The sequence below is a fragment of the Pezoporus occidentalis genome, unplaced genomic scaffold, assembly GCF_034315485.1.
Source record: "Pezoporus occidentalis ecotype Australia unplaced genomic scaffold, CSIRO_AGI_Poc_V1 ctg153, whole genome shotgun sequence".
In the NCBI taxonomy this organism is placed as follows: Eukaryota; Metazoa; Chordata; class Aves; order Psittaciformes; family Psittacidae; genus Pezoporus; species Pezoporus occidentalis.
The window spans coordinates 1,701,813-1,726,575 of record NW_026913350.1 but is presented as its reverse complement, the minus strand read 5'-3'; the positions used below and the strand labels follow the sequence as shown (position 1 = coordinate 1,726,575).

The window sequence follows — 24,763 nt, the reverse complement described above, 5'->3', positions numbered from 1 at the left end:
CCCCCCAAAGCCTTGCACCCCCCTGCATCCTGGACCCCGCCTGCAGCTGGGGACTCCCCAAAGCCTTGCATCCCCTGCAACTTCGTACCCCTGCATCCTGGACCCCCCCCCCCGCAATTGGGGAGCCCCCAAAGACTTGCACCCCCCTGCATCCTGGACCCCCCCCGCAATTGGGGACCCCCTAAAGACTTGCACCCCCCTGCATCCTGACCCCCCCTGCAACTGGGGACCCCTCAAAGCCTTGCACCCCCCTGCATCCTGACCCCCCCCCCCGCATCCTGACCCTCCCCTGCAATTGGGGACCCCCCTAGAGCCTTGCACTCCCTGCAACCTCGTACCCCTGCATCCTGTACCCCCCCCTGCAGTTGGGCACCCCCCAAAGCCTTGCACCCCCCTGCAGCCAGGGATCCCCCTGCAATTGGGGACCCCCCAAAGCCGTGCACCCCATTGCAAGGGATCCCCCCCCCACTCCACCCCTGCACCCGGGACCCCCCCGTCCCACCGCCCGGAGGCGGGGCTGGCGCTGCTCTCGGCGGCCGGCAGGGGGCGCTCCCGGCCTGCCCGCGCTGCCGGTGCTGCCCTGCCGGTGCCGCCGGTAGCGGCGTGTCCCGCGCGGCGGCGCTGACGTCAGGGCGGAGCGAGAGGAGCCGCCGCCGCCGCCGTGCGGGCACCGCCGCTATTTGAGGCGCGGGGCGGGCGCGTGGCCCCGCTCCCGGAACCGCGGGGCCCGGACCCATCCCGCACCCCCGGTACCGGACCCTCCGTGCACACCCCCCATCCCCATCCCCATCCCCGTCCCTGGGGCCGCTCCGGTCTCTCCTGCACCATGCGCAGTGCCCCGGCGCTGCTCCTCGCCCTCGCCCTGCGGGTCTGCGCGCTGGACACCGAGACCCCCGCCGGTAAGAACGGAGTGGGGTATGGGGGGGGCACCCGGTACGAGCTGGTTCCGGCCGCCGAGTTCGGGACAGTGGGGCTGGAGGAGGAGGAGGAGGAGGAGGAGGAGGAGGAGGGGGGGTGTTTGGCTGAGCCGCCCGCACCGGACCTGAGCCCGGGTCTGTAACGGGGCGGCCCCGGGAAGGCAAAACTTCCCCCTACGCTCGCGGTGGCACCGGATGCGCTCCGGTGATGGGGGGGGGCTTGGGGACCCTCACGGAGGAACAAGTGGCGGCCGGGGCTGGTGCTGCCCGCAGCCCCGGTTCCCTCCCGCAGCCCCGGTTCCCTCCCGCAGCCCCGGTTCCCTCCCGCAGCCCCGGCTCCCTCCCGCAGCCCCGGCTCCCTCCCGCAGCCCCGGCTCCCTCCCGCAGCCCCGGCTCCCTCCCGCAGCCCCGGCTCCCTCCCGCAGCCCCGGCTCCCTCCCGCAGCCCCGGCTCCCTCCCGCAGCCCCGGCTCCCTCCCGCAGCCCCGGTTCCCTCCCGCAGCCCCGGCTCCCTCCCTCCCGCCTCGGCTTTGGGTCCGTTTCCTTCATTGTTGGTGTTTTACTTCATCCCCATCGAGCCGGACCCTGCGAGGGGCTGGGGAGGAGGCACAGGCGGGGTGCGGGGCTCCCGAGCTGCTGCCAGGGGGGCTGCGAGTGCGTTTTACAGGGGGGAAACTGAGGCAGAAGGGGATGGAGCTGGTTCTTTGGTCCGAGAGGACCCCGGTGCTGCAGCCTCCGGCTCCCGAGTGATGCTTGGTGCGTTAAGGGGTGGTTTTTGGCTGGTTCTTCAGGTTGCTTCACCTTTAGAAACCTGCGTGTTGGTGCATTGATTTTTAGGTTTTTTTTTTGGGTAGTGGCCTCCCTCCAAACAGCTATAAATAGTGGCCCCCGTCAGCAGAAAGCAGAATAAGTCTGAGCCGTGCGGCGGGGAGACAAGGGATGGATGGATGGGGGGAATATGAAGTAGCTGAGGCGCTCTGTGGCTCATGGAAGGTGGAGGGAATGGGTTTCTGTGTGTGCTGGGTTGGGGCTAGAGGCTGCTGTGTGCATGGAGCAGCCCCTGCTTCAGGGCAGAGCAAGGAGGCAATGGGGAAACTGAGGCACGCAGCTGGGGAGGGTCTCGGAGCCCTCTGCCAGAGCAAGGGGGATCTGCACCCATGCGGGTGTCAGGGGAGGGGTCCTGAGCTGTGCTGCTCCCCGCTCCTGGGGTGTGTGGTGTTGATGGCTGAGCTGCTGCAGGCTGTGAGGGGCAGGGATGGGGACCTGGGGCTGGGGGCTCTGTGGGGAGCAGAGTCCCCTTTCCCCTCTGCGAGCTTCCTGCCCGGCAAGATGGCACTTGCAGAGGGCAGGATCCTGGTGTAAATCAGAGCGTGTTTATTCCAGCGCTGCCCTGGTAGGTGCAGAGCAGGCTCAGCGCGGCGGTGAGGGGCTGCCCCGGCCCCCCTGGCTCTATGGCAGGCTGCTTCCTCCATGAATCCCGGTGTGTTCCGTCCTGCCGATGTGGCTTGCCTGGCGGCAGGGATGCTGCTGCCTGCAGGGACCCCAGAGCCAGCCGTGGGGACACCCGGCTGCTCGTCTCTGTGGGTATTTGGAACCTGGGTGGTTTCTTGCCGCTCCTTTGCATGGAATGGGTGCAGTGCGATCCCTTCTGAACTGAGGCATGGAATGTCTGGGAGCCGCGGCCCCTCATGGACAAGTGGCTGAGCAGGGGGAGAAGCCGTGTGCCCTGCTCACAGCCTCCTCGCCGCTTTGGGATGCTCTTTGAACAAAGTTCTGCACTTCATTAGGATTTCCCAGCGACGAAGCTGTCGGCACACGGCTGTGTCCTGCTTGTCCTAGAATCCCAGAACCACCTGGGCTGGAAAAGAGCTTTATAATCATCACACCCAACCGCTGGAGTCCGGGAGGAGGTTTTGGATGGTGGGTGCCAAACCCAGCGGTCCCTTGCGCTGTGTGTCAGTGATGGGGACCCGCTAGCTGTCCCCGATGGGATGCACCAGCTTCATCTTTTCCCTTCTGGGCTCTTTGGAATAAAACCTCTCTGAGCTCGGAGCAGGCTGGGTTGAAGGGCTCCAGCCTGGGCAGGCTCTGCTCCTTTGCCCTATCCTTGCTAGGAGAGGGCACATCTCCACTCCTCTTGCCCCGGTGCACCCCAGAACTTCAGCCCGAAGTTGCAATTCCCTGCGTACCCCAACCCGCATCCCGCCATGCTCCCGGGCTGTTTTCCAGGCGCTGCGTGGCACTCCCGCTGTAATTATGCGGAAGCTGCTGGCGCTTGGCTTTGCCTTCGTTAGCAGCAATTAAACACACACAATATTTGGGTTTGCAGCTTCCACTTCAGAGCTTGGTGCTGCAGGAGTTCGGGGGGGGGGGGCGCTCTGGACGTCTGAGGGTGGCACTAGAGCTGGTTTGGGGGGGGTCTAAGGGGTGCTTGGGTCCGAGGAGCCCCTCAATGGGGGGGTCCTGTCACCCCTTGCGCCAAGCAGGCAGGGGAGGCAGCACGGGTGACCCTGACCCCTGTCGCTGCGTTGTCTTGGCTGAGTGAATGGGAACTGCGGAGCAGACGCCGTCCCCGGGGCTGGGATTGGGGTTGGGAAGCACAACAAACCCCGTTAACCGTTAACCACAGCGTCTGCAGCAGCGGGGTCACGGGAGGATGCTCCGGGAAGCGGGATGCTGCGTCTGCCTGCCCCTATGCAGGGGCTGACCCCAAGCAGTGGGGGGAGGCTGGTGCTGGGGTCAGTGTTTTGTGCTCGGGTGCCTGATCCTGCTCTTCCCGGGGTTTGTTTCCCTCCACCTGGCTGCCGATGGGCGTTTTCATTCCTCCCCACCCCATCTGGCGTTACGTTTTCCTTGTCTGCTTGTTTCAGGCTTGGATGTTTTTCCCCTCCCTGCTTGTTCTGCCAGGGAAGAGCCTCTTTCTCTTGCTTGCTTCTCTATGTGTGTTTTTAATGCCTTGGCCTTTCCTGGAGCATCCAGGCAGTGCAAACACCCCTCGGGCTCCTCCATGCGGATGCTCCGGAGAATCCCATTGATGCCACCGGGGCAGAAGCTTCCAGCTCCCAAGCCCTTGGCTCTCCAGTGTCCTCTCTCCATGCACTGGAGCGTGGTGGATCTTTATCATCTGAGAGGGTGAAGAAGAGTTTAAGGATGCTCCAAGTGATAGGGATGCTCTGAGTGATGCTGATGCTCCTGGGTGGACCTGTCCCTCTGGCTCCATGTCAGAGATCCGAATTGGAAAGTGGCCATGCCTGTTTTTCCTCCCCACCAAGACTCACTGTTGCGTTTGCCCCATTTTTGCCCTCTTCTTGCTCCAGATCTCCTGTTGTCGTGTGTTGACTCTGGGTGTTTGGACCTGCCCTGGTCTGCGTTCGGGAACAGGGATCCTGGTGAGTCACCTCCTGGCTCCAACTGCACATTTTTCCCTTTATTATCCAAACTAAGACAAACCAGCCCCATTCCAGCTTCCTTGGGAGCTTTCCCGGAGCAAAGCCCAGCAGGAAGAAGAGGGGAAGCAGAGACACCTCCTGGAAGACAAAGGCAGATGCTTGTTGATGGCTCTGCCTGCGACACCCTCCCTGCTGGCTCTTGACGCTGGTTTCCCCTTGGATGGAGCTTTTCCATTGCATACAACCCATCACCCCATCCTCACTCTGCAGAGGGGCTCAGAGCCCACAGCATCCCATACAAATCCTCTCCTGGGATTTGCTGCTTTGCTTTTAGCAGCCATGCAAGGGTTAAGCACGAGGCGATGGTGAGGCAGAGGCAGGTAAATCCCTGCTGCATGCTTGGAGCTGGGAGGTAGCGCAGGCTCCGGGAGCCTTATCCACACATCTCTGCCATCTGCCTGCTTAAACCTCCATAAATAAGCTTTTTAATAATCTATTATTAACATGCACTATAATTGTCTTATTAGACATGTCTGGGAACCTTTAGTTACCGCATGATTAAATGTCAGGATTCCCAAACCTCTTCTCCCTGAAGGCAGCTTGGGATTTGCTTTGGGATCTCACCCTCCCATTCCAAGCTGGAGAAACCCACTTGAACATGGGGAAACTGAGGCTTTCTCCTCTGGGCTAAGGAGGATTCCCAGCAATTAGTGCCCCGGAGCTAATTGCCTCCTCCTTGGCAGCCTTAAATAAGTCCTGGAGATGGAGCTTTTCCTTTCCGCTGCAGGTGGCCTGGCAGAAGCTGCTGCTTTCTCCCTGTGCTGGGATGGATGTGGATGGGTGCTGGGATGGATGCGGATGGGTGCTGGGATGGATGCGGATGGGTGCTGGGATGGATGCGGATGAGTGTTGGGATGGAGGAGAGGGGATGCCGGCCTCCATGCCTAGAGGGGTCCTGTGAACACAGGCCCTGCCTTTCATTTTAAGGGCAGCAGTGTTGGTCCTGCTTCCTAGATGCTCGTTTGCTGCAGCTCATCCCCTGGCTGCTTTTATGCTCCTCCAGGTCCTGCCTGGGGTGTTATGGCCCTGCTTTGCAGCCAGGCTGCTGGTGATGAGGTAGCCCATGGGTTTCCTATAGGTTTAAGGGGCTCTTTGCACCCCAGTTTCTCCCATCTGGAGAGCAAATGCAGGTGTGGATTGTGGCAGCTCTGTGAGCTGGGTTGGGGCTGTCGCTGTGGACCTATGCCAGACCCCACATCTGGGTGCTGATGCTCTGCCCACTGTGGCAGCAGGACAGCAAAGCTCCTCCCATGGATGTGGGGCTGTTCCCATGGGGCACCATCCATCAGGGTGCCGGGGCAGCTCTGAGGCAATGTTGGGGCTGCAGTGGGAGTGCAGGGAGGGCGATGCTCCTGCAGTTTGGGGTTCAGTGGGGTCCTGGTGTGTGGTTTCCTCCCCTCCTTCCTTGTCACACTCGCACTGAAAGAGCCTCCCGGCTGGTTTTGGCCATAAATCTGTGTATCTTCACCTTCCTGCAGCCCCAGAGGGCTCCAGATGTTGAAACAGGAGCTGGGGGAGGCTTGGTGGGTGCTTGGTACCCTTCATGTCCCCTCACTGCAGCTGGATGCGTTGCAGGCAGAGCAAATCTCAGACTGGTTTTGTCTTGCCCTGTTTTCTTACTGTGTTTTATTCGATTTGGCTTAAAAACCACTGCAGAATCACCCCCAACAAGGTGATTGTGCTGGGGCAGGGCTGCATGGGGCTGGCAGAGGGTCCATCCTTCCCCATGCTGAGTACTGGGGACCCTCTTGGTCTGGCAGCCCTACATAAGCCAGTAGACAGCTTTGACTTCCTAGACCCCCTCCTCCATGGATCAAAGAATATGGAATCAAGTCTATAGAGTATAGCATCAAGGTTGGGAAAGACCTTTAAGATCATCAAGATCAATCTTCACGCCAGCACTGCCACGGCCACCACTTAACCCATGGCACCGAGGGTCTCATCCCCACCGTGTGGGAGCACTCACAGGGATCAGCCCTTTCTTGCCATCACGAAACCAATCGGGGTTGTGGCTGCAGCGCTTGGCTTGAGATGCTCCGAGCTCTCCCAGGACAGGACCAGGGGATGGTGATGACCTGATGGGTCTTAATGAGGCCGCTGTCCCTGCGGCCGCTCGGGGTGGCTGCGGATGCCAGCGTGTGGGACCCGAGCCGCTGGGCACTGGAGCCTGGTGCCTGCTTCATGCCATAGACCTGCAGCCTAAGGAGCCCAATTAGCCCCGTGGAGGAGCGAGTGCTGCTCTGCTCAAGGTGCTTCACCCTGCGATGGGCCCATCGGCTGCTGCGTGGGTCGCGGGGAGCGGGATGTCACCAGGAGGAGAGCAGCGACCAGTCTGGAGCAGGAGATGCGATGCTGCAGCCCAGCCGCTTCCCTAGCGCAGAGCCTCGTCTTTGGGATGCTGCCCGGGGCTCATCTTGCTGCCTGACAGGACATGATGGGAATGGCTTTTTCTCTGAAGGGCCAGAGGCGATGGAGCATCGTGGCCGCTCGCTTACGGAGGTGAAGGCAGGTGGAAGGATGGGCTATGGACAAACTGCATTTCGTTGCTTGGATGGATTTGGAGGTGTCCGTGGAACTGCTGTGGTTTGGGGATGCTCTGAAGGGCTCTTTAGGGTGCAGTCTCCTCCCTGTCCCATGCTGCGTGCCCTGATGCCTCGGTTCCCCCCACATCTCAAGCTGTGATGGGGCAGCAAGTCCCTGCGGATCCACCCAGGGATGTTGTCTCCTCTGAAGCCTTTCCCCTGCAGCTGGCAGCCCACTCATGGGCACAGGGGTCTGTCATGGGGCAAGGCAACCCAACACATCCTAAAGTGCCAGGGCCTGGGTCATGCACAGCTTCTAACCCCTCCCCAGCGCATCCCTGCCCATCAGCAGAGGCACATCAACGTGTGCTCAGCGCGATGAATGCTCCTCACATCACGGCTGGGTGCTCTAAGTGGGGTAATGGGATTAGCAGGGGTGGGGGTCACCTCAAAGTCCCCTCTTGTGTGGGTTTGGTGGCAATGGGGCACCCATGGAGGTGGGTGCTGAAGCTTTCCAGGGTGTTTATGAGGAAGGAGCAGCTCGGGGTTGACTTTCAAAGCCCCTCTCCGCTGTCCGGCTCCATCCTCTCTCCATGGGGATGTGATGCAGGTTTGGCCACTGCCCAGCCAGGTTTTTCCCCAAGGACTTTCCTATTTCTGCTCATTTTGGACCGTGTTTTCCGCTGTCTCCCGAGTGCTTACATCCCATTGATTCTTTTTGTGCATCCAGGAGCCAGGCCGCTTTCCTCGGGTCCTAACAGCATCAAAGTTAAGCAGCGCATCTCTGTGTTGGCCTAGTTCCCTTTTCATTCGCTGAACTTCTCATTTCATATCTCACCTGGGCTCCTGCCTGGGGAGCTGCTGCTCATCGTGTCTGGCTCTGTGCAAAGGGCTGTCTCCTGCTTGATTCCCATGTTCTGTTTGGGATGGGAACAGGGAGCTGGATGGGGGAGGATACATCCCAGTTCTTCCCTGTGTGGAGGCGCTGGCACAGGGTGCCCAGAGAAGCTGTGGCTGCCCCATCCCTGGCAGTGTTCAAGGCCAGGTTGGACACAGGGGCTTGGAGCAAGCTGCTCCAGTGGAAGGGGTCCCTGCCCGTGGCAGGGTTGGAGCTGGATGAGTTTTAAGGTCCCTTCCAACCCAAACCGTTCCATGATAATCAGTGTAATCCTGGTGTTTTGGGGGAGGATGCTGCAGGTCAGCCCCCCTGCCCTGTGTGCTCGCTGCTCAGCAGTGGTTTTCCTTCCCCTATAGGATGTAATGTCCTGAGCCTTCCCGCAGGGAATGTGATGTGGGTGCTGCACTGGGCTTGCTGGAAATCCAGCTTTGGAAGGGGGCTCCAGGCTCAGAGGGAGGGCGATGCCTTCCCTTGGCTTGGTGGGTTGGGGATGGGGGCTTGGGGTGTTGCTGAGGAGCAACCAGGATGGAGAGGAGGGAGTCGGGATGGATGGATGCATGGATGTGTCTTCTCGGCTGCCAGCACCATCCATGAATCCATCCTGCAGCAGGCTGTTGGCCACCAATTCATCTTTGTGTGACCAAGCTCGAGGTTTTGCTGTTGGGAACACGGATTCAAGCCCATTTTTGAGTCTGCCAGGATGCAGGAGCATCCTTGCTGGTGCCGTGCTCCTGCCTGCTCACCCTTAGAGCCAGAGCAGGCAGGGGCTGGTGTCTGCCTGCATCTCAGCTGGGTTTTTATAGGGCCTATGAAAACAAAGGGGGTGGGGGCAGACTTCGAGCAGCTTTCTGGGGATGAAAAACAGGAGATTTGATTTGGGGTGGTTTTAGCATCTGCAAAGCAAACCTGGTGCTGCCAGCGACGAGGGGAGGTATTAAAAGCAATAAATAAGCTGGTGAGCAAAGGCATCCGCAGGCTTCTGCAGCTCTGGATTTACAGCGTGCTGTCCCCAAGTGCCACTGCTTTTATACCCGTTGTCTGCATAGGTGTCTGCACCCAGGGCCCTGGGGGAATGGTCTGAGCAGTTAATAACCTATGGGTGGCACTGGGATGCTGATGGAGACCCTGAGATGAATTTGCTGGAGCTGCTGGGTTTTAGCCCAGCCGCAAGGATGGATGAACTGAACTTGCTGATGGGGTTTTGGGGCTCAGTTGGCTGTATCCCCCCCCTTTGCCTGGCCATAGGGTGCCTGGTTTGGTCCAGTCACTCCATGACAGGGACTCCCTGGGCACAAAGACGCTCAGGGGGTTGATCTTGCATTGCGCTGAGACCTGCTCCTGCTCTGCCCTTCCCTTCCTCCTCGCTCTTCTTCCTCGCTCCTGATCTCCCTCCGGGGCTGGGGAGCGGATGCTGGGCACGGTGAGGACCGGGTGGCTCTGTCGCTGGCTGCTTTTGCCACGTGAGGGCTCTTTGCTAACGCAAGTGGCTCCGTTTTCTGCCTTGAAAGGCCATAAATAACCCAGGCGAGCTGCTCCCCGCGGCCCTGTGCGCTGGCACCTGCTCCATCACAGGAGGATTAGCCCACCGGTGTACGTCGCTCCTGCATCCATCACCACAGAGGTGGTACCCAGAGGGGGGGGATGACGATGGGAGGTTTTCCCCCATCTTTCTCCCCTGCAAAATGGGGTTAATTTGGAAAACTTGCTCTTTCCCATGATTTCTGCAGCTGATGTCGGAGCCCCTCGGGGCTGGGGTGGTGCTGCTGCTGTAACATAGGGCAGCTGCTTTCCCTGCCTGAACTTGTACCAGGGACCGTCCCCGTGTCCTCGGGGCTTCCCCAAAAGCAGCAATGCATCCTTGGGGCTCACGGTCCTGGTCTCTCTGGGTCCATAGGCATGTATGGTTGTTAGCTTTCTGCATAGCCGTGGGGACCTCGTGGTAATAAAGGAGCCAGGGGACAGGAATGAGCTTTCCTCCCCCTCTTTTTAATTTCTTTTAGTGTTTTCCCCCCTTTTTTACCCTCGCCCTCCCAGGGTGCCAGGTCACTGCATAGCCCAGGAGCTGTAATTGCACAGTGAGCGATCGATCGATAGCAGCAGGATGGAGGTTTCCAAAGGCCTGCCTTGTTTTCCTTGGTATGGAGTGGAAGAGGCAGCCCTGAGGGTGGTAATTAAGTGATGGTTCATTATTAAAGCACTTGTGTTGCAGGTTAGTGGCCTCCTGGCCAGGCAGCTCCAGCGGGTTCCTGTGCTGCAGGGCCCGGGTGTGAATAACACAGGAGTGATGCTGGTCCTTCCCAGGGGACCAGCGCTGGCCAGATCCTGGTGCTGTGCAGGGACAGCACTTGGATGTGGTGTTCAATGCACGTATCCACCTCAGCCATGGGGCTGGAACCTCTTGGCTTGTGCCCCACAGCATCATTGCAGGACAGCCGGGGCGGGGTGTGTGTGTGTGTGCGGTGCCTGGCTGCATCATTGGGGTGATGCAGCAGCCTGGTCCCGACTGTGCTGATCCCTGTGGGAGCTGCTTTTTGGGGTGGGAGGGAAGGGGAGCTGCATTTTGCAGCTGGATGTGCCCCAAGGAAGGACTCTGGCAAGCAAGGTCAGTTATTCCCCCGTTACTTTTAGTTGCATGTTCATGGTAAGGGATGTGTGGTCCTTGCCCATGCACAAGCCGGCCCCGTGGCATTGCAAACCCTTCAAGGTTGGTATTTTCCTGCTTATATTTGCTCCCCTCAGGCTTGGGAATGCCTGTAACGCATCCGTATCTCCCAATTCCACCTCTGTCCCCATGCCAAAGGTCCTTTGGAGGCTTCTGGGACTGGGTTCTCACTGCAGGAGGTTTAGCACCTCCATGGGAATCTACAGGTAGAAACCATAAAGAGTCTTTAACAGGGGAAAAGAGGGAGATTTATGTCTTCTGTAGCTGCTGGTAGATGGATATTGTTCTCCTTGTCCCATGCTTTCTAAACACTGAGGTTATCAGGCATAAGTGACTTATTATGCAAATCCTCCATCTTAATATCTGGCTGCTCTCTCCCTGGAATTGCATTGGCTAAACCCCATGTGCTATTGGAGCTGCTAATGTTTACACATTAGCTTCTTTTGGCTAATATGTGAGGCTTCAAGTTGCAAATTGATGTTTCTTACAGCTGAGCAAATTATTTTTCTATTAAATGCAATATTTAAAACGATTTGGAGAAGCAAAACAAACTATTGGTGAGCATTCTAATGGAGCTGCTTTCCATATTCTTCTAATCAGCTTTTGGCAGGGTCAGGAAATTGGTGTTTTTCCCCTCAAACCTTTCTATTTTATAGAAGTGGGGAGCAGAGAATGCAGGGAGGGTGTTCATTGTAATCTCTATGTGATGCACAAACTCACTTTGAGGTGCCTGTTGCCCTTTGAGTGTGCAGAGTGCAGCTAAGGGGGGATTTAGCTCCTCCTTGCTTGGACTGGAAGAGGTTTTCCCACTGCTGAGACTGAAATCCCAACGTGTTTGGGCTTGGCATGGAGCTGGTGGGATGCCCAGTGTGGAGGGGTCTGCATTGACGGGCGATGCTGCAGTGCAGGACCCGGTCTGCATCCTGGTTTGCTTGGTGCTGTGAGTCCTGTAGCATCATTCCCTTGGGAAGCGTGATCCCCGTGCAGATAGGAACGCGGTTTCTGGTCCCATATCCGTTCAGAACCTCACCCGGGAGCCCGTGGTATGGTACGTACGAGATGTTGCTGGATAAGAAGTCAATCTCATTTGCAGTATGTGTTCCCTATCCCCCGTGTCTGCTGGCGCCCGGAGGAAAGCAGCTCCCACTGTTTCCTTCCCAGGGCGCCTTCCCGTAGGAGTGTGCTGAGGAAATCACCTTTAAATAGCAGCCGGGATCTGGGAGGTGGGAGGCTGGCTCGGCTCCACTGGGCTGCTGGGAAAGGGCTGGCATCTCGCAGGCATCCCAGCAAAGGGATGCTGTCCTGGGCGATGAGGCCGGGCTGCTGGTGTTATGGGACATTGCCAAAGCACCTCTGTGCCTCAGTTTCCCTCCGTGCAGCGGTGGAGTTAACCATGTATCCCTTGGTGCAGGAAAAGAGCGTCTGATGCGCATTGAGAGGTCTTAGGTTTGACAGTCCAGGGCTGTGTGACTTTTGTGTGGCCTCCTGCTCCTGGGAAAACTGGGTATGGGAGACTCACCCCTGCCCCATCACAGTGTGTTCACGTGATGGGTTGTAGCCCTGTGTCACTGTGTGGGGTGTGTGGCTGCTGGAGTGATGCATGTTGTGCCCTCTGGGTACCCCGGTCCTCATCTCCTCCTGATAATTACCTGGGATGGGGGAGCAGGAGCTGCTGGAAAAAAGCCAGGGATGAAAAATGAATCCTGGTTCTGAAAGCTCCCCTGTGTTAGCTTTCCTGGCCGGTGCCTGCATGGCACAGTGTGCTAGGGGCTTGTGTCCCCAAGCTGCATCCCAAAGGATGACCGTGGGGCTAATCCAGTCCTGGCTAAGCCAGGATGGGAGCAAAATGGGCTTTTCCCCATTGATTGGCTTTGCTTCGTATGGACTGGGTGTCCTGGATGCCTGCCTTAGCTCTTGGGAGCCCATGCTTGCTAAAGTTTGATATGAACCCTTTCTTAATAAAGCCTTCCCGCTCTGGGACATGTTACTGCTGTAGCATCCCCATCAGATGACGCTCTGAATGGTGCAATGTCATTACTCTTGCAGGAGCCCATCGTGGGTGGTGTCAGGCTGCCCTTTAGCGCTGGAGCCTTTTCAAGGCTGCTCAGTAAAAGCAAAGAGAAGCCCATGGAGCATGTCCCACGGTGCAGGAGGTTAAACAGAAAAGGTTTAAGTACGTAATTAACTTTGAAGTGAGAGGAGCGTGGACCCGGTGGATGAAAGAGCACGGGGCGGGCTGATGGGCAGGCAGCCACATTCCTCAGTGGCCACGGAGATCTGATTAAATGCCCTCCATTGTGCTTGGTTGCTTGGTTTTCCTTTTCGTCCCTCTTCTTTGTGAATCCTTCATTCCTTCTCTCCTCTCCTTGGTTTTCCTCCTCTCCAGCCCCAGGGAGGGGGATGCTGGGTGGCAGCGGTACCCAGGCGATGCTGAGCAGCACCAGTATCCTTATCCCTGGTGAATGCATGAACTCTCCTCTTCTTTTTTGTTCTTTTAAAAGAAAAATTGGTCCATCTGGTGTTTAACCCCCATATTATTGCCTCACATCTCTGCTCCCCTTTGCTTGGTGCTGCTGTGGTACCCAGGAGGGATGCAGGGTGGCACCAGTAACCGGGGAGGATGCTGAGCAGCACTGATACCACTTTCCCTGGCAAGCCCCTCAAGCCACCTCTTTTTACTTTCTGTCTAAGGAATATTGGTCCATCTGGTGTTTAACCCCTGTGTTAGTGCTCATCCCTCTGCTCCCCTCTGCCTGGGCATGCCAAGGTGCCACAGGGGGTTTGGAGTGGGGTGTTAAATGGGGTCCAGCTCATCCTTAGCATGGGATGCTTGTCATGCATTGGGGCAGGCTCTGGGTTTAGGTGTTTTGGGGTGTTCAGGCATCCTCTCGGATGCATCACCCCCCCGGGAGCACACCATCACACCCCCAGCAGTATTTATAGCTGCCTTTGCGCTCACATTGCACCTCCTGCGCTCGCTGCCTTCATCACACTGCCCGGAGCTGCTGTTAGCCTGGCCTCCAGCCAGCACAGGGGCTGGGAACTGGGGACTCCTTGTTTCTGCCTGGTGATTTTTAGGGCACATCCAGACCTGGAGCAGTGCCACAGAGCCCATCCTGCTGCCATTAGCCCTTAGCATGGGTATAAGCATCCCCGTTGCTGCAGATGGATGTTGCAGGTCGCAAACACTTTGAAAGCTGCTCTGGGTTTAACCCCTCTGATTCCCCTCTAGAGCTGGGGTGCTGGCATTTGATTGCTCAAGTGTTAATCTTTATGTCCCTCTTAATCTTGTGATGGGGAAGGAGAAGGGGCTGGAGGTCAAGCTTCCCCCCAGCCCTGCCCTTGGGATGGGGAGAGATGGTGCCAAAAGCATCCCGTAGCTCATGGAAACTGAGGCTCTGCAAAATGCTGCTTATTTCTTCCCCTGAGTATACAAATCAGAGCCAGATTTGTTGGTGAGGTGGAGCTGCCTTCGTTTCACAGTGCGGATGGGGGGAAGGCTCACGTTGGGAAAAGCCATAACAATAAACCTGTCCGAGGAAGGAGATGGATCAGCTCGGCCAGCTGCGCCTCCATCAGCCAAAGATCTACTCCATGTAATTGCATTTTAAGCTTCTGGAGCCTGGGAATCATCTTGGAGGTGGCCAAAGATCCAGCCTTGGAGTGATGTAGCAGTGGGGAAACTGAGGCACGGGACTGGATGGAGCCAGGGGCTGTGCTGGGGGTGGCAGTGGGATGCAGGTGATGGAGATGCAGCCCAGGAGAAGGAGGTTTCATTGCCCCTGATGCCATTAGTGGCAGGGAATGGTTTATTGGGGGCAGAGGAATCACTTTTCCCTGGGAAACGGGGCTCTGCTAGCCCGAAACGCTGTTTGTCTCCACTTTGGTTTCTCACACCAAAAACCCCAACACTAAGAACGAATTCCTCCCTCCCAGAATATCCCAGTTCAGCAGAACTTGGAAAGAAACACTTGGGTTTTTTTCCTCTCTAAACCACTTGGTTCCTGACACTGTTTTATTTGGATTTCTTTTATTTTCTTCCCTTTCCTTCCTGGAAAATTTTGACAGATTTGTGCTTCCCCTACCCCCACCCCTTCTCCCATTGGGAATCAGAGCCAAGTTTCAGACTCAAATCCGGAGTGTCTCGGGACGGTGCGGGGGCACATCCGCACGTGGGCTGGGCAGACGCTCCATTTCGGGAAGGAGTTTAGGAAAGCTGTGATGTCTTGGTGCCTCCAGGCATGTGAATAGGAGAGAATTTGTTAAAAGGAAGCTTCTTGTGCTTCCAAGAAGAAGAAAAACAACTCTGGGGGGGGGATCTTGATGACTTTGTAGGGCCTTTCCGACCCAAATCATTTGATGGACTTGGTGATGGAGCTGGAGTGTGCCCTTGTGCATTAAAATATGAGTGTAAAAGGGGGGGAAAGAGCCCCAGATACGTTCTTACTTGTGAAATTGTCGGGAATCATCCTTTTCTGGGCATTTTACAAGTGTTTTTCTGCAGTGTTTGGCCTCGTGTTTGCAGAAATGAGGCGTCCGCATCCGAGCATCCCCCACAGTGGGGAAACACAAGCGGTGCCTACGGCAGTGGGGCCATTAACTGGCAAATCCCCCGGTGGTGGTGGGGAATTACTGATGTAATTTGGGGATAAACCAGGAAAAAAACAGAAGAAATAATCCCCTGGCCCTGCTCCGCTTCAATGCGGGCCCATTAGGGGGATGTTTGCTTTTGTTTGTTCTGCTTGCTCAGGGCTTTCTTGCCCTCGTCAGCCCAGGGGCTTGTATGAATTAGTGCTGGTGCCCTGCTCCTCCTGTAATCTGTGGGTTTAATGGAATAATAGGTCAGTGTTAATGAACCAGCCCTGAGTGGCCCCATGGCAAAGCTGGCTGGGCGCAGCGTGGGGGGTGATGGAGAAGGATGTGGGATACGGGGCCGGATGCAGGATGAGCGGCTGGGCGGCATCGCAGCGTGCTGTCTCCATGTCGCCTCGCTCCGCGTGGGGACCGACGGCCTCTTGGCATTAATTCCCATTCTCAGTGCTCAGTCAAGCACCTTGCAGATAAACCCCAACCCCCAGTAGATAAATGGAAGGGCTCAGAAGTGCCAGCCCACAGCCTGGGGGTGGTTCAGTGGGGCATTTGTAGGGCTGTGATTGCTGCAGGAGAGCTGCTGTTGTTGTGTCAGGCCATGGACAGACCCCCAAGGAGCTCAAGGTGAAACCACAGATCCTTGTGCCACACTCGAGTCCCTGTTTGTTGGGAGAAATCCCTTGTTCCGTGGCTGGCCCCTGCAGGAAACTGCATCCTGCTCCCATGGCTGAGCATGGGAATTGAGACCGGCCAGCTCGTTTCACTGGTGGGGGGACCTGAATGGGAGAACTGGGGGGTTAGCAGCAGACAGACCATAACCTCATTGCAGATGCGTGTAGAGGGATGCCCTGCGTTGTGGGGGGGTGCTGCACACATCCCAGCAGGGCTCTGGGGAGGGCCCAGCCATGCAGTGGGGTCTCAGTGATGCTGATGGTGTCTCCCTCTGCAGCTGGCTGCACCTTTGAGGAGGACGGAGACCTGAACCAGTGCGAGTACAGCCAAGGGGAGGACGATGACTTCGGGTGGGAGCTCATCCGCAGCTACATGGTGCCACATCTGACGGCTGATCTGCCCCACGGTGAGTCCTGGTCCCTCTCCGTGTCCTCGTGGACCTGTGCCCCCAACCCACCCCTTGGTCCTGTACCCCGGAGCAGGACCCCATGGCTCCTCCTGGTTTAATCCCTGCAGTGTTTTACCCTTGACTGGTCCTCGGCTGTGCGGGCAGGGTGTGATGAGCTGTGTCAGTCCTCAGCAGGATGCTGCGTGGCCCTTGGGGACAGGGGATGTGGGTCCTTGCTGCTGGGGTGTAACAGCACAGCAGGGACCAGGCAGTACCTGGAGCACTGGGTTCAGCTCTGGGGGCCCCAGCACGAGGGACGTGGAGCTGTTGGAGCGAGTCCAGAGGAGGCCACGGAGATGCTGCGAGGGCTGGAGCAGCTCTGCTCTGGAGGCTCGTGCTGCTTTTGCTGGCTCGTGAGAGATTCCCATCTCTGGAGGTGTGGAAAAGAGGAAAAAACGTGTTTCTGGCTTTTGCAAGTGCGGGAAAGGCTGTGGCTGCGAGTTGGAGGCATCTGAAGGCTCAGGAGCTGTAAGGAGGAAAATGCAAATGGACCCTTTTCTTTTCCCTTTATCTTTTTAATCTCATTGCTTTTAAACCAGATTTTGTTATTTCTGGGTGCAGGCTGGGGGAGCAGAGCCATGGGGGGGGAGCTCCCTTTCTCCCATGGTACGGGCATCGTGCCTGGGTGGCATCTGGGGCTTTGCTTACTCTTAGCTCCTCACTGTGACCCACTTGAGTTGATGCCCATTTGCTCTAAGGGATGCACCGGGCTCGAGATGCTCCTTGAGTCTGGGTCTGCTGTCTCCTGCCTGGTCCCAGCGCCCCGGCTCCTTGTCCAGCCTGCAGGCGAGCAGGTCCCATGCTGACGATGGGGATTGCTGGTGTAGAACTTGAGAGGAGAAACGACTTTTTTTCCTCATTAAAACATTAACTGCTTAATAGAAAACTCTTTTCTGCTCCATCGACCTGCCTCCAGCTGTTTATCTTGTGCCTTGTTCATGCCAGGGCTTAATTTGGCTTTTCCCCTCCACTAACCTTCCTCTTCCTTTACCTTCTCTTTCCATTGCCTTTCCCTTTCTTGCCTGTGCTGGTGCAGGGTGAGGGGGAGCAGCCTTTACTCTGCCTCTAGAACTGCTCCTCCCTTGATGCTTTCCCCAATAATTGCTTTAAATGGAACTATCCCAATTCCTGTGTGTCCCGGGGGAGGTTTTCCGGGGCTGTGAGGAGGGAATCGGAGCTGAGGATTGAGGTGGCTCGGAATGGAGAGTCTGGAATGTGTAATTAATTGGGGTTTCTGCTTGGTTTTCAGCTGCAATTTAGTATCACAACAAACTGCCTGCGTTCAAAGCCTCGGGGATGGAAGGGTTGGGTGGAATGGGGCTGCACGAGGAAATGATCGTGGTCTTGGGGGTTGAAATGAATGCAGTTTAACTCGACGTGGATGCGACCATCCCAGGTTGGATGCTGGAAGCATGGAGCATTGCAGGCTCCAGCCCCGGGGAAGGGCACCCATCCCTGATGCTGATTCACAGTGACACCCAAAGGGATGCTCATCCCCGTAGCTCCCTGCTACCAGGTAGGGACTGTTTGCTCCTGGTCCTGGGGCACCCAGTGCAGGAACCCTGTTTTGGTGCAGCTTTACCCCGGTGCAGGTAAAGGCTCCTGCAGCCTTATCTCAAGCTGGTCCTCCCCCAGCAGCTTGGTGGATGAGGAGTATTTCACATCCCTGGGCCTCTCCAGGGAGCACTTTCCAAAGGAGTCTCGTGGTCTCAGATTAAAATGAGTTTTTCTTGGAGATCAGCCAGTTTCAAGGAGCGTAGGATTTATTGGAGCGGATGCTGGCTGCCGGCCACCTGCCTCTACCTTTCCATCCCTCTTGCTTTTTGCTTTTTTCTTTGGTTATGGGGCTTTTACCCCTTTTTCTTCCCTTCTGGACTTGTCTCTCTTACACCCATAGACAATGGATGGGTGTCTCCCATGTTGTAATTGTGGTGGTTTCATTCTTTGAAGTGATTTAGTTGTTGTTTTGTCGAGGAGCAGCTGCAAGGAGCCAGGCAAAGCAGGCAAATGAGGCTGCACCATCACTGCATCTGCACCAAAATAACTCTCCTTGGGTCCTTTGGGTGCCTTTTGCTCCTGCTCTCCTCCAAGCACCACCTCTGTGTGCCAGGCTGATCCATACCTACCTTCGGGTTGACGTGGGGCTATGCGATATCTACCCTTGTGGAAGCTCTGCAGTGTCCCTTGGAGGACAAGGATGCTCTGAGGAGCTCCAGGTTCTTCCCTGGAGGTGCAGGAACCTTCTCTTGCTGCTGGTTGAATTCACATGTGGAAATTCATAGGAGATGGCTTGGGCTGGGAGAAAGTGGCAAAAAGCCTCAGTGCAGGCTGTGACCAAGCCATTGTCCCCATCCTGGTGAGCTCTGCTGTCCCTCCATCCCCTCCGAGGTGTCATTCCTTCAATAGTTCCAGTAGTTCCAGCATCACTTCCCAACCAGCCCCTGCTACAGAACCCATAAAACCTTGGCAAATTCAGCTTCATTCTTGGCTCCTGGAGGGGAGTTACTGCAGTCTGTGGCTCTTGGTGCTGGGCCTCCCCTGGGAGATGGGGCTTGGTGCACAAGTGGGAAGCGGGTACCCCATTCCCATGACACACTGAGAAGAAGCCAGCACAGGAGGAGGCGGCACTGCTGGGCTTCATCTTCCACTGGGATTGCCTGGAGGCAGATGCTGCAGGGCTCAGACCTGCTCCCTTGGTACCCCTTGGCTGGCAGAGCCACCCTCTGCCTGTCATCCTGCCTGCTGCTGCCTCTAATGGCAACAGGGGTTACTGTTTGGAGTTGTGTTCTTATCTTTCCGTAGTTTTGGAGGAGGAAGAACTTGTTGAGACGGGGACAGGCTCCTCTTCCTGCTTTGGGGTTTTCCCAGAGGGATGCAGGCAGGACCCTCGGGAAGGGCAGTGCGATGGGGCAAGCACAGCTTGAGCCTGAAGCTGGAGATGAGATCCTTTGGAACTCACTTATCATGGCCAAGATTATTGGGGGTTTTCCTCGAAGACCTGATTTGAATCCCAAGGAAGAGGTGATGATCCCCCAAGTGGGAAAATCCAGCTGGAGACCCTGTGTGAGGACGTGCAGGGAGGGGTACCAGGCTTTCTGTTCACAGCCCCCCCGGGCTTATTTTGCAGCTCAGCCCTCATCATCATCGACTTCTGCATCGCAAATTGATGGGTTTTCCTTAGGGAACAACGCTGGGACTTGTTTCTCTTTTCATTTGCTTGATTGAGATGTTATTTAGTGCCTTTGGAGTCTTTTCTCTTTCTCCACAGGGCACTTGGGCTCTTCTCTAAAAGCACACCTGAAAACTGCATTAAATCACATTGCTGCAGCTGAGTTGGGGGGGGGGATGCAGAGGGACTGACTTGTTCTTTGTGGGAATGCAGGGGGGCAACAGCTCCCTTGCACCTGCATCTGCATTCAAACTGAGCTTAAATTGAGGCTCAGAGGAAGGATTTGAGCACAGGTTGATGTGTGCCGAATCCCATCCTTCGGCTGGAAGTCTCAAGCGGGGAATGCCCTGGGGCTGTTTCTACAGCTCCCATTTCGTGGGAGGTTTGGAAAGGATTTTCCCCCATCATGATGTGTGGAGCAGGTTTTTGTTGGCAGTGCCAGCATAGGGATAGGGCTCAGAAACAGCCCCAGCAGTGATTGTGCAGCAACCCGCTAGGGACTGCGAGCGTTCCTGCCTCGTCCTCCCTATAGCTGTGGGCTGCAGCAGGGCTGGGACACCCCATTGCTGCTGGTGGGAGCACCCAGGCAGGGCTCTGCTGCCATTTCATTGGGGTGCATTAAAGAAAGCAACCAAAAACCCCCTCACTGCACCAGGAGCAACCCCAGGGGCTGACAGTGGGGTTTGGAATCCCCAGGCACCTCTCTGCGAGGAGGATTTGTCTGAGCCATGGGATGCTCCTGTGGAGGATGCAGCACCTCAACACAGGTACCTCTGCTTCTCCTGCAGTAAAAACCCCAACCCATACCCTGGCTTGAAGCTGCAACAGTTTATGGTAGAGGAGGATATAATTAGCACAGAAGCAAGTGGTGGGATCCTGCTTTATCCAATGCAGCAACACTGGGAAGAAAAGTAAGGGGGGAAACAGTGTGGGGAAGCCCTGCCAGCTGCGCGATGTCTGTATGGATTGCCAGCCATGTGTGCCTGTGCTGACCTTAAAGAACATTCTCAGTCTTCTCAAATAGCTCATCAGGGGTTTAATTTTAGTCTTGGTCTCTTTATTTTGGTCTTCAGGCTGCATGGATCAGCATCGGGTGAAAATGTTCCTTTTTGGGGAGCTCTTCCCCCTGCTCCAGCTCCCATCCCTGAAGGATGCACTCGAAGATGCGCTGTGGTGCAGCGCTGGGCACTTTGTCTCCCCAGCTGATGCTGTGCCCCCCGCCTTGGTGTTTCAGGGTCCCCACAGGTATTCTGGGGTCACCCCAGATGTAGGTCCCAGTTATGTGAGGGGATGGATGGATGCTCCCTATGATTCCCCATCACCTTTATTAGGTTTTTCTTGGTGTTGCTCGCTGGGAGCCAAAGGGAGGAAGGTGCTTGGCTTAGTTTAAATTAACTGGTGGTGAAAGCTATTAATAATGAAGCTTCTACTGTCAGGAAAACAATGGTAGACTTGAATAAATGGCCCAGCTTTGTTACTTACAGTTTCTGCCATTATTAAAATGGAAGAGTTATTAATAATCCCCTTGCCTTTGGTGATGGGAGGGGTTTGACGGAGCAGCTTCCTGTCTGCCCTGTATCCTGGCCCCATTGCCATGTTGGGGGCTGCCACAATGAACTGGGATCCCTGCATCCCTATCGTGCCTCTGCCCTGCTTGGGATGGAGGATGCAGGGCAGGAAGGATGCTGCCTTTGGGATTTTCATCCTGCCTGCCCTGTAAGTACAGCTTTGGGGCAGCGCCGTGACTCCTGGACTTGTTGCTGGTGGTTTTGGGTGACGGGAGGTGGGGTACCAGGGGCTGCTGGTGGTGGGGAGCTGGTATCCCGGAGAGCCCTGGTGCTGCTGCTTGTCAAGCCGATGAGTGCAATCCCCTCCCTGCGAGTGCCTGCTGAGCACAGTTTAAACTCAGCGACAACTGCGTGGTAAATGATACGAGGCAATGGGAATGGAAATGAAACAGCTGGGGCCCGGCTGGGGACCGGAGTGTTGACGCAGCCGAAGCTGTGAGCATTAAAGGAAAGCAGGCAGAGGGGCTCTAGTGGCAGTGAAGCTCCTACCGACCCCAGCTTCTTATCCTGGAGGCAGTGGGTCTGATTCTTGCCTCCTCATCCAGTTGGTCAGCTCCTGGTTTGGTGTGGCGCTGCTGCCCAAATAAGCATCCGACACTGACTCCATCCTGGTCCCTTGCTCTTGTTCTGCATGGACCGGTACCCGGTGGGACCCGAGCATTGCAGCCGAGTCCTGCGCATCTTTGCAGTCCTGCATCCTCCACCTTCTCCATCCCTGCTGGCAAAGCTCAGGAGATGCAGAATGGGGACTACTCCATGCTCTCCCCTCTTCTCCCTCCCACCACAGGCTCCTACCTGATGGTGAACTCCTCGCAGCACGCCCCGGGCCAGAAAGCTCACCTGCTTTTCCAGGCGCTGAGCGAGAATGACACCCACTGCCTCCAGTTCAGCTACTTCATGTACAGCCGGGACGGCCACAGCCCCGGCACCCTCAACGCCTACGTGCGGGTGACGGGGGGCCCGGTGGGCAGCGCGGTCTGGAATGCCTCCGGCTCCCATGGGCGGCAGTGGCATCAGGCAGAGCTGGCTGTCAGCTTGTTCTGGCCCAATGAATACCAGGTGAGCCCCAGCAAACCCCAATTTTGCATCACCTGGACCCCCACCCCGGCAATGGGTGACCCCTGTGTTTGGTGCCGCAGGTCCTCTTTGAAGCCGTGGTCTCCAGCGAGCGCAGGGGTTATCTTGGCTTGGATGATATTTTGCTCCTGAATTATCCATGCTGTGAGTGTTGGGGGAATGGGATTTAAGGGTGGGTTGTGATGGGGTGGGTGCTGCTGGGCAGGATTAATGCCATGGTGCAGCCGGGGGGGGGCACTTGGATGTCTTTGTGTCACCTGGGCTGATGGAGCTCCGTCTCCTGGGTACCTCTGGGACTGCTTCTCCCCTCCCCATCCCCACCAACTCCAATAGCTCCTGTTCTTATGAAAGCCTGGAAAAGAGCAGCCTGAACTTGTGGCCTGAATGTCCCCATTGAGAGGGGATGGTGAGGACCTGGAATCCCAGGCTGTCCCAAGATGTTGGCTGTTATCATTCACCCCTTTTTTCTTCCAAGCTGGTGTAGGAGGCCTGCCCCCTCTATCAACCCCATAGCCTGGATCATGGTGGGGTGCTGGAGGGGAAGGCTGCATCCCTTCCTGGGACACTGGCTCTTGTATGGAGCCAGGAACAAATGCCAGCCTCTAAGCTGGGCTGTGAGGATGGGGATCAAGCCTTGCCCGGAGCTCGGCTCCAGGCCTGGCATCCTGGGTGGGTTTTTGGGCTGTGGCGATGCTGCTGTGGGTCCCCATAGAGCTCAGCCACTTTGTCACCTCTCCTTGGCAGCCAAAGCTCCTCACTTCTCCCGCCTGGGCGACGTGGAGGTCAATGCTGGACAGAATGCCACCTTCCAGTGCGTGGCTGCCGGCAAGGCTGCCGAGGCCGAGCGGTTCCTCATGCAGGTGAGCAACAGCGGTGGTGAAACCAGGATCTCCATCACTTCTGCGGCACTTTCCGTGCTTTCCCTTTGGGAGAAACCCCTGCAGGGCAGCGGGGAGAAGGGCCTTTCCCTGCTCCCTTTTAAGCTGCCATCCATTGGGATGTGTTTGGTGGCTCTGGATGCCTCCCGGTGACCCCTTGTCTCTCCTCATGGGGCAGAGGCAGAGCGGCGAGGTGGTCCCCACCGCCTCGGTGAAGCACATCAGCCACCGGCGCTTCCTGGCCACATTCCAGCTGGATGAGGTGTCCAAGGGGGAGCAGGACCTCTACCGCTGCGTCACCCAGTCCAGCCGTGGCGCTGGTGTCTCCAACTTCGCCGAGCTCATTGTGAAAGGTGGGTGCCTTGCTGCTGCCCAAGTGCTGCCGTGGATGGGCTACGCCTGCCCCGCTGCCTGCAGAGGCAGAGGAAGGATGCTCGGGGTGGTGGGGTCGAGGTTTCTTGCTGCAGATGAGTTGCTACATGTGGACGGTGCTGCATAAACCGAGGAAATTCCCTTTCCTGGTGGCCTCAGATTGTTTATTTTTGATTGCAGTAGATGGGAATTAATTAATGATGGTGAAACTGTGCAGCACCACGCTGGGCAGCGTGTCTTAGACAGATAATTATGGTTTGATCAGATAAAACCCTATTGCAGCTGTTAAAGCCTTACTAAAAGTGATGGAGGGCATGAGAAGCTGAAGACTGGATGGTGCCCTCCTATACTTTGCTGTTGGCCAGGTTGGATAGGGCTTGGAGCAAGCTGCTCTAGTGGAAGGTGTCCCTGCCCGTGGCAGGGGGTTGGAACTGGATGAGCTTTAAGGTCCCTTCCAACACAAACCATGCGATTCTATGATTCCGTGTCTGGAGATGCTGTGGAGCTGCTTCTGGGGGGGGGATGCTCCATTTACCCCTTCTCTGCTCTCTTCCAGAGCCCCCAACACCCATTGCACCACCTCAGCTGCTCCGAGCTGGCTCCACTTACCTCATCATCCAGCTCAACACCAACTCCATCATCGGCGACGGCCCCATCGTGCGCAAGGAGATCGAGTACCGCATGACCTCGGGGCCCTGGTCGGAGGTCCACGCTGTCAACATGCAGACCTACAAGCTCTGGCACTTGGACCCCGACACGGAGTACGAGATCAGCGTCCTGCTCACCCGGCCTGGCGAGGGGGGCACCGGCAAACCAGGGCCGCCCCTCATCAGCCGCACCAAGTGTGCAGGTGGGTCCCACAGCACATCCTTAGGCCTTAGGCAAGGTCCTGTGCCACCCCAGGCAGGGGGCATGGTTGGGGCTGGATGGATGCTGAGGGTATTTGCTGGTGCAGTCGGGGAGCTTGGACCATCCCTGCTCCAATGGATCCACCTTTAATTGACTTTTCAATGGGTGTATGCAGCATCTCAGGAGGGACCACTCATTAGACCCACGCTGTGCTCATGGCTGGAGGGTATCAGGGGGCATGGATGAGGCTGGATCCTGAACCAACATTATCAGCCTGTACAGAGGCATCGTGGCTGAGGGTTTGTGGTTTCTGGTAGAGCCGGATGTGGTTAAAGGCTGAGCTCCTGCAGTGTGGGGCTGTGTGCCTCTTGCTGTGCTTGTCCCTCCAAAGCCAGCCGGGGTTGCACACAGTCCCTGAGGGCATTGGGACCTGCAGGAGCAGCTGCTGAGGTTGCTAAAGTCTCATGCAGCCCTGAGCTGCCCCAGCTCCTCCAGCCTGCAAATCCCAGGGGAATCACCTGGGCAAAGACTCTCCATCCCTTTCAGTGTCCTTCCCACCGGCCTCGGCTGTGGAGAGGAGTTTCCTGCCATTAACCCAGACCACCCGCATGTGTGTGTGCTGCTGGCTCCTCATTAAAGCTCAGTCCTCCTGTTCATGCCAATTAGAGCTAATTAAACTCCTTCCCAGCAATG

The 24,763-nt window shown here is 56.8% G+C and overlaps 1 protein-coding gene across 3 annotated transcripts in view; it reads left to right on the top strand.

Annotated features, from left to right (window-relative positions):
* The first annotated feature begins 827 nt into the window (after window positions 1–827).
* Window positions 828–24,763, top strand: part of PTPRU (protein tyrosine phosphatase receptor type U) — a 55,736-nt gene continuing 31,800 nt past the window's right edge. For all 3 annotated transcript variants that reach the window (XM_062611420.1, XM_062611418.1, XM_062611417.1), the window contains exons 1-7: window positions 828–899; window positions 15,987–16,115; window positions 21,682–21,953; window positions 22,034–22,115; window positions 22,716–22,831; window positions 23,028–23,202; window positions 23,778–24,071. In XM_062611420.1, the coding sequence (XP_062467404.1) occupies window positions 16,082–16,115; window positions 21,682–21,953; window positions 22,034–22,115; window positions 22,716–22,831; window positions 23,028–23,202; window positions 23,778–24,071 (973 nt within the window). In that variant the 5' untranslated portion in view covers window positions 828–899; window positions 15,987–16,081. The remainder of the gene's footprint in view (window positions 900–15,986; window positions 16,116–21,681; window positions 21,954–22,033; window positions 22,116–22,715; window positions 22,832–23,027; window positions 23,203–23,777; window positions 24,072–24,763) is intronic.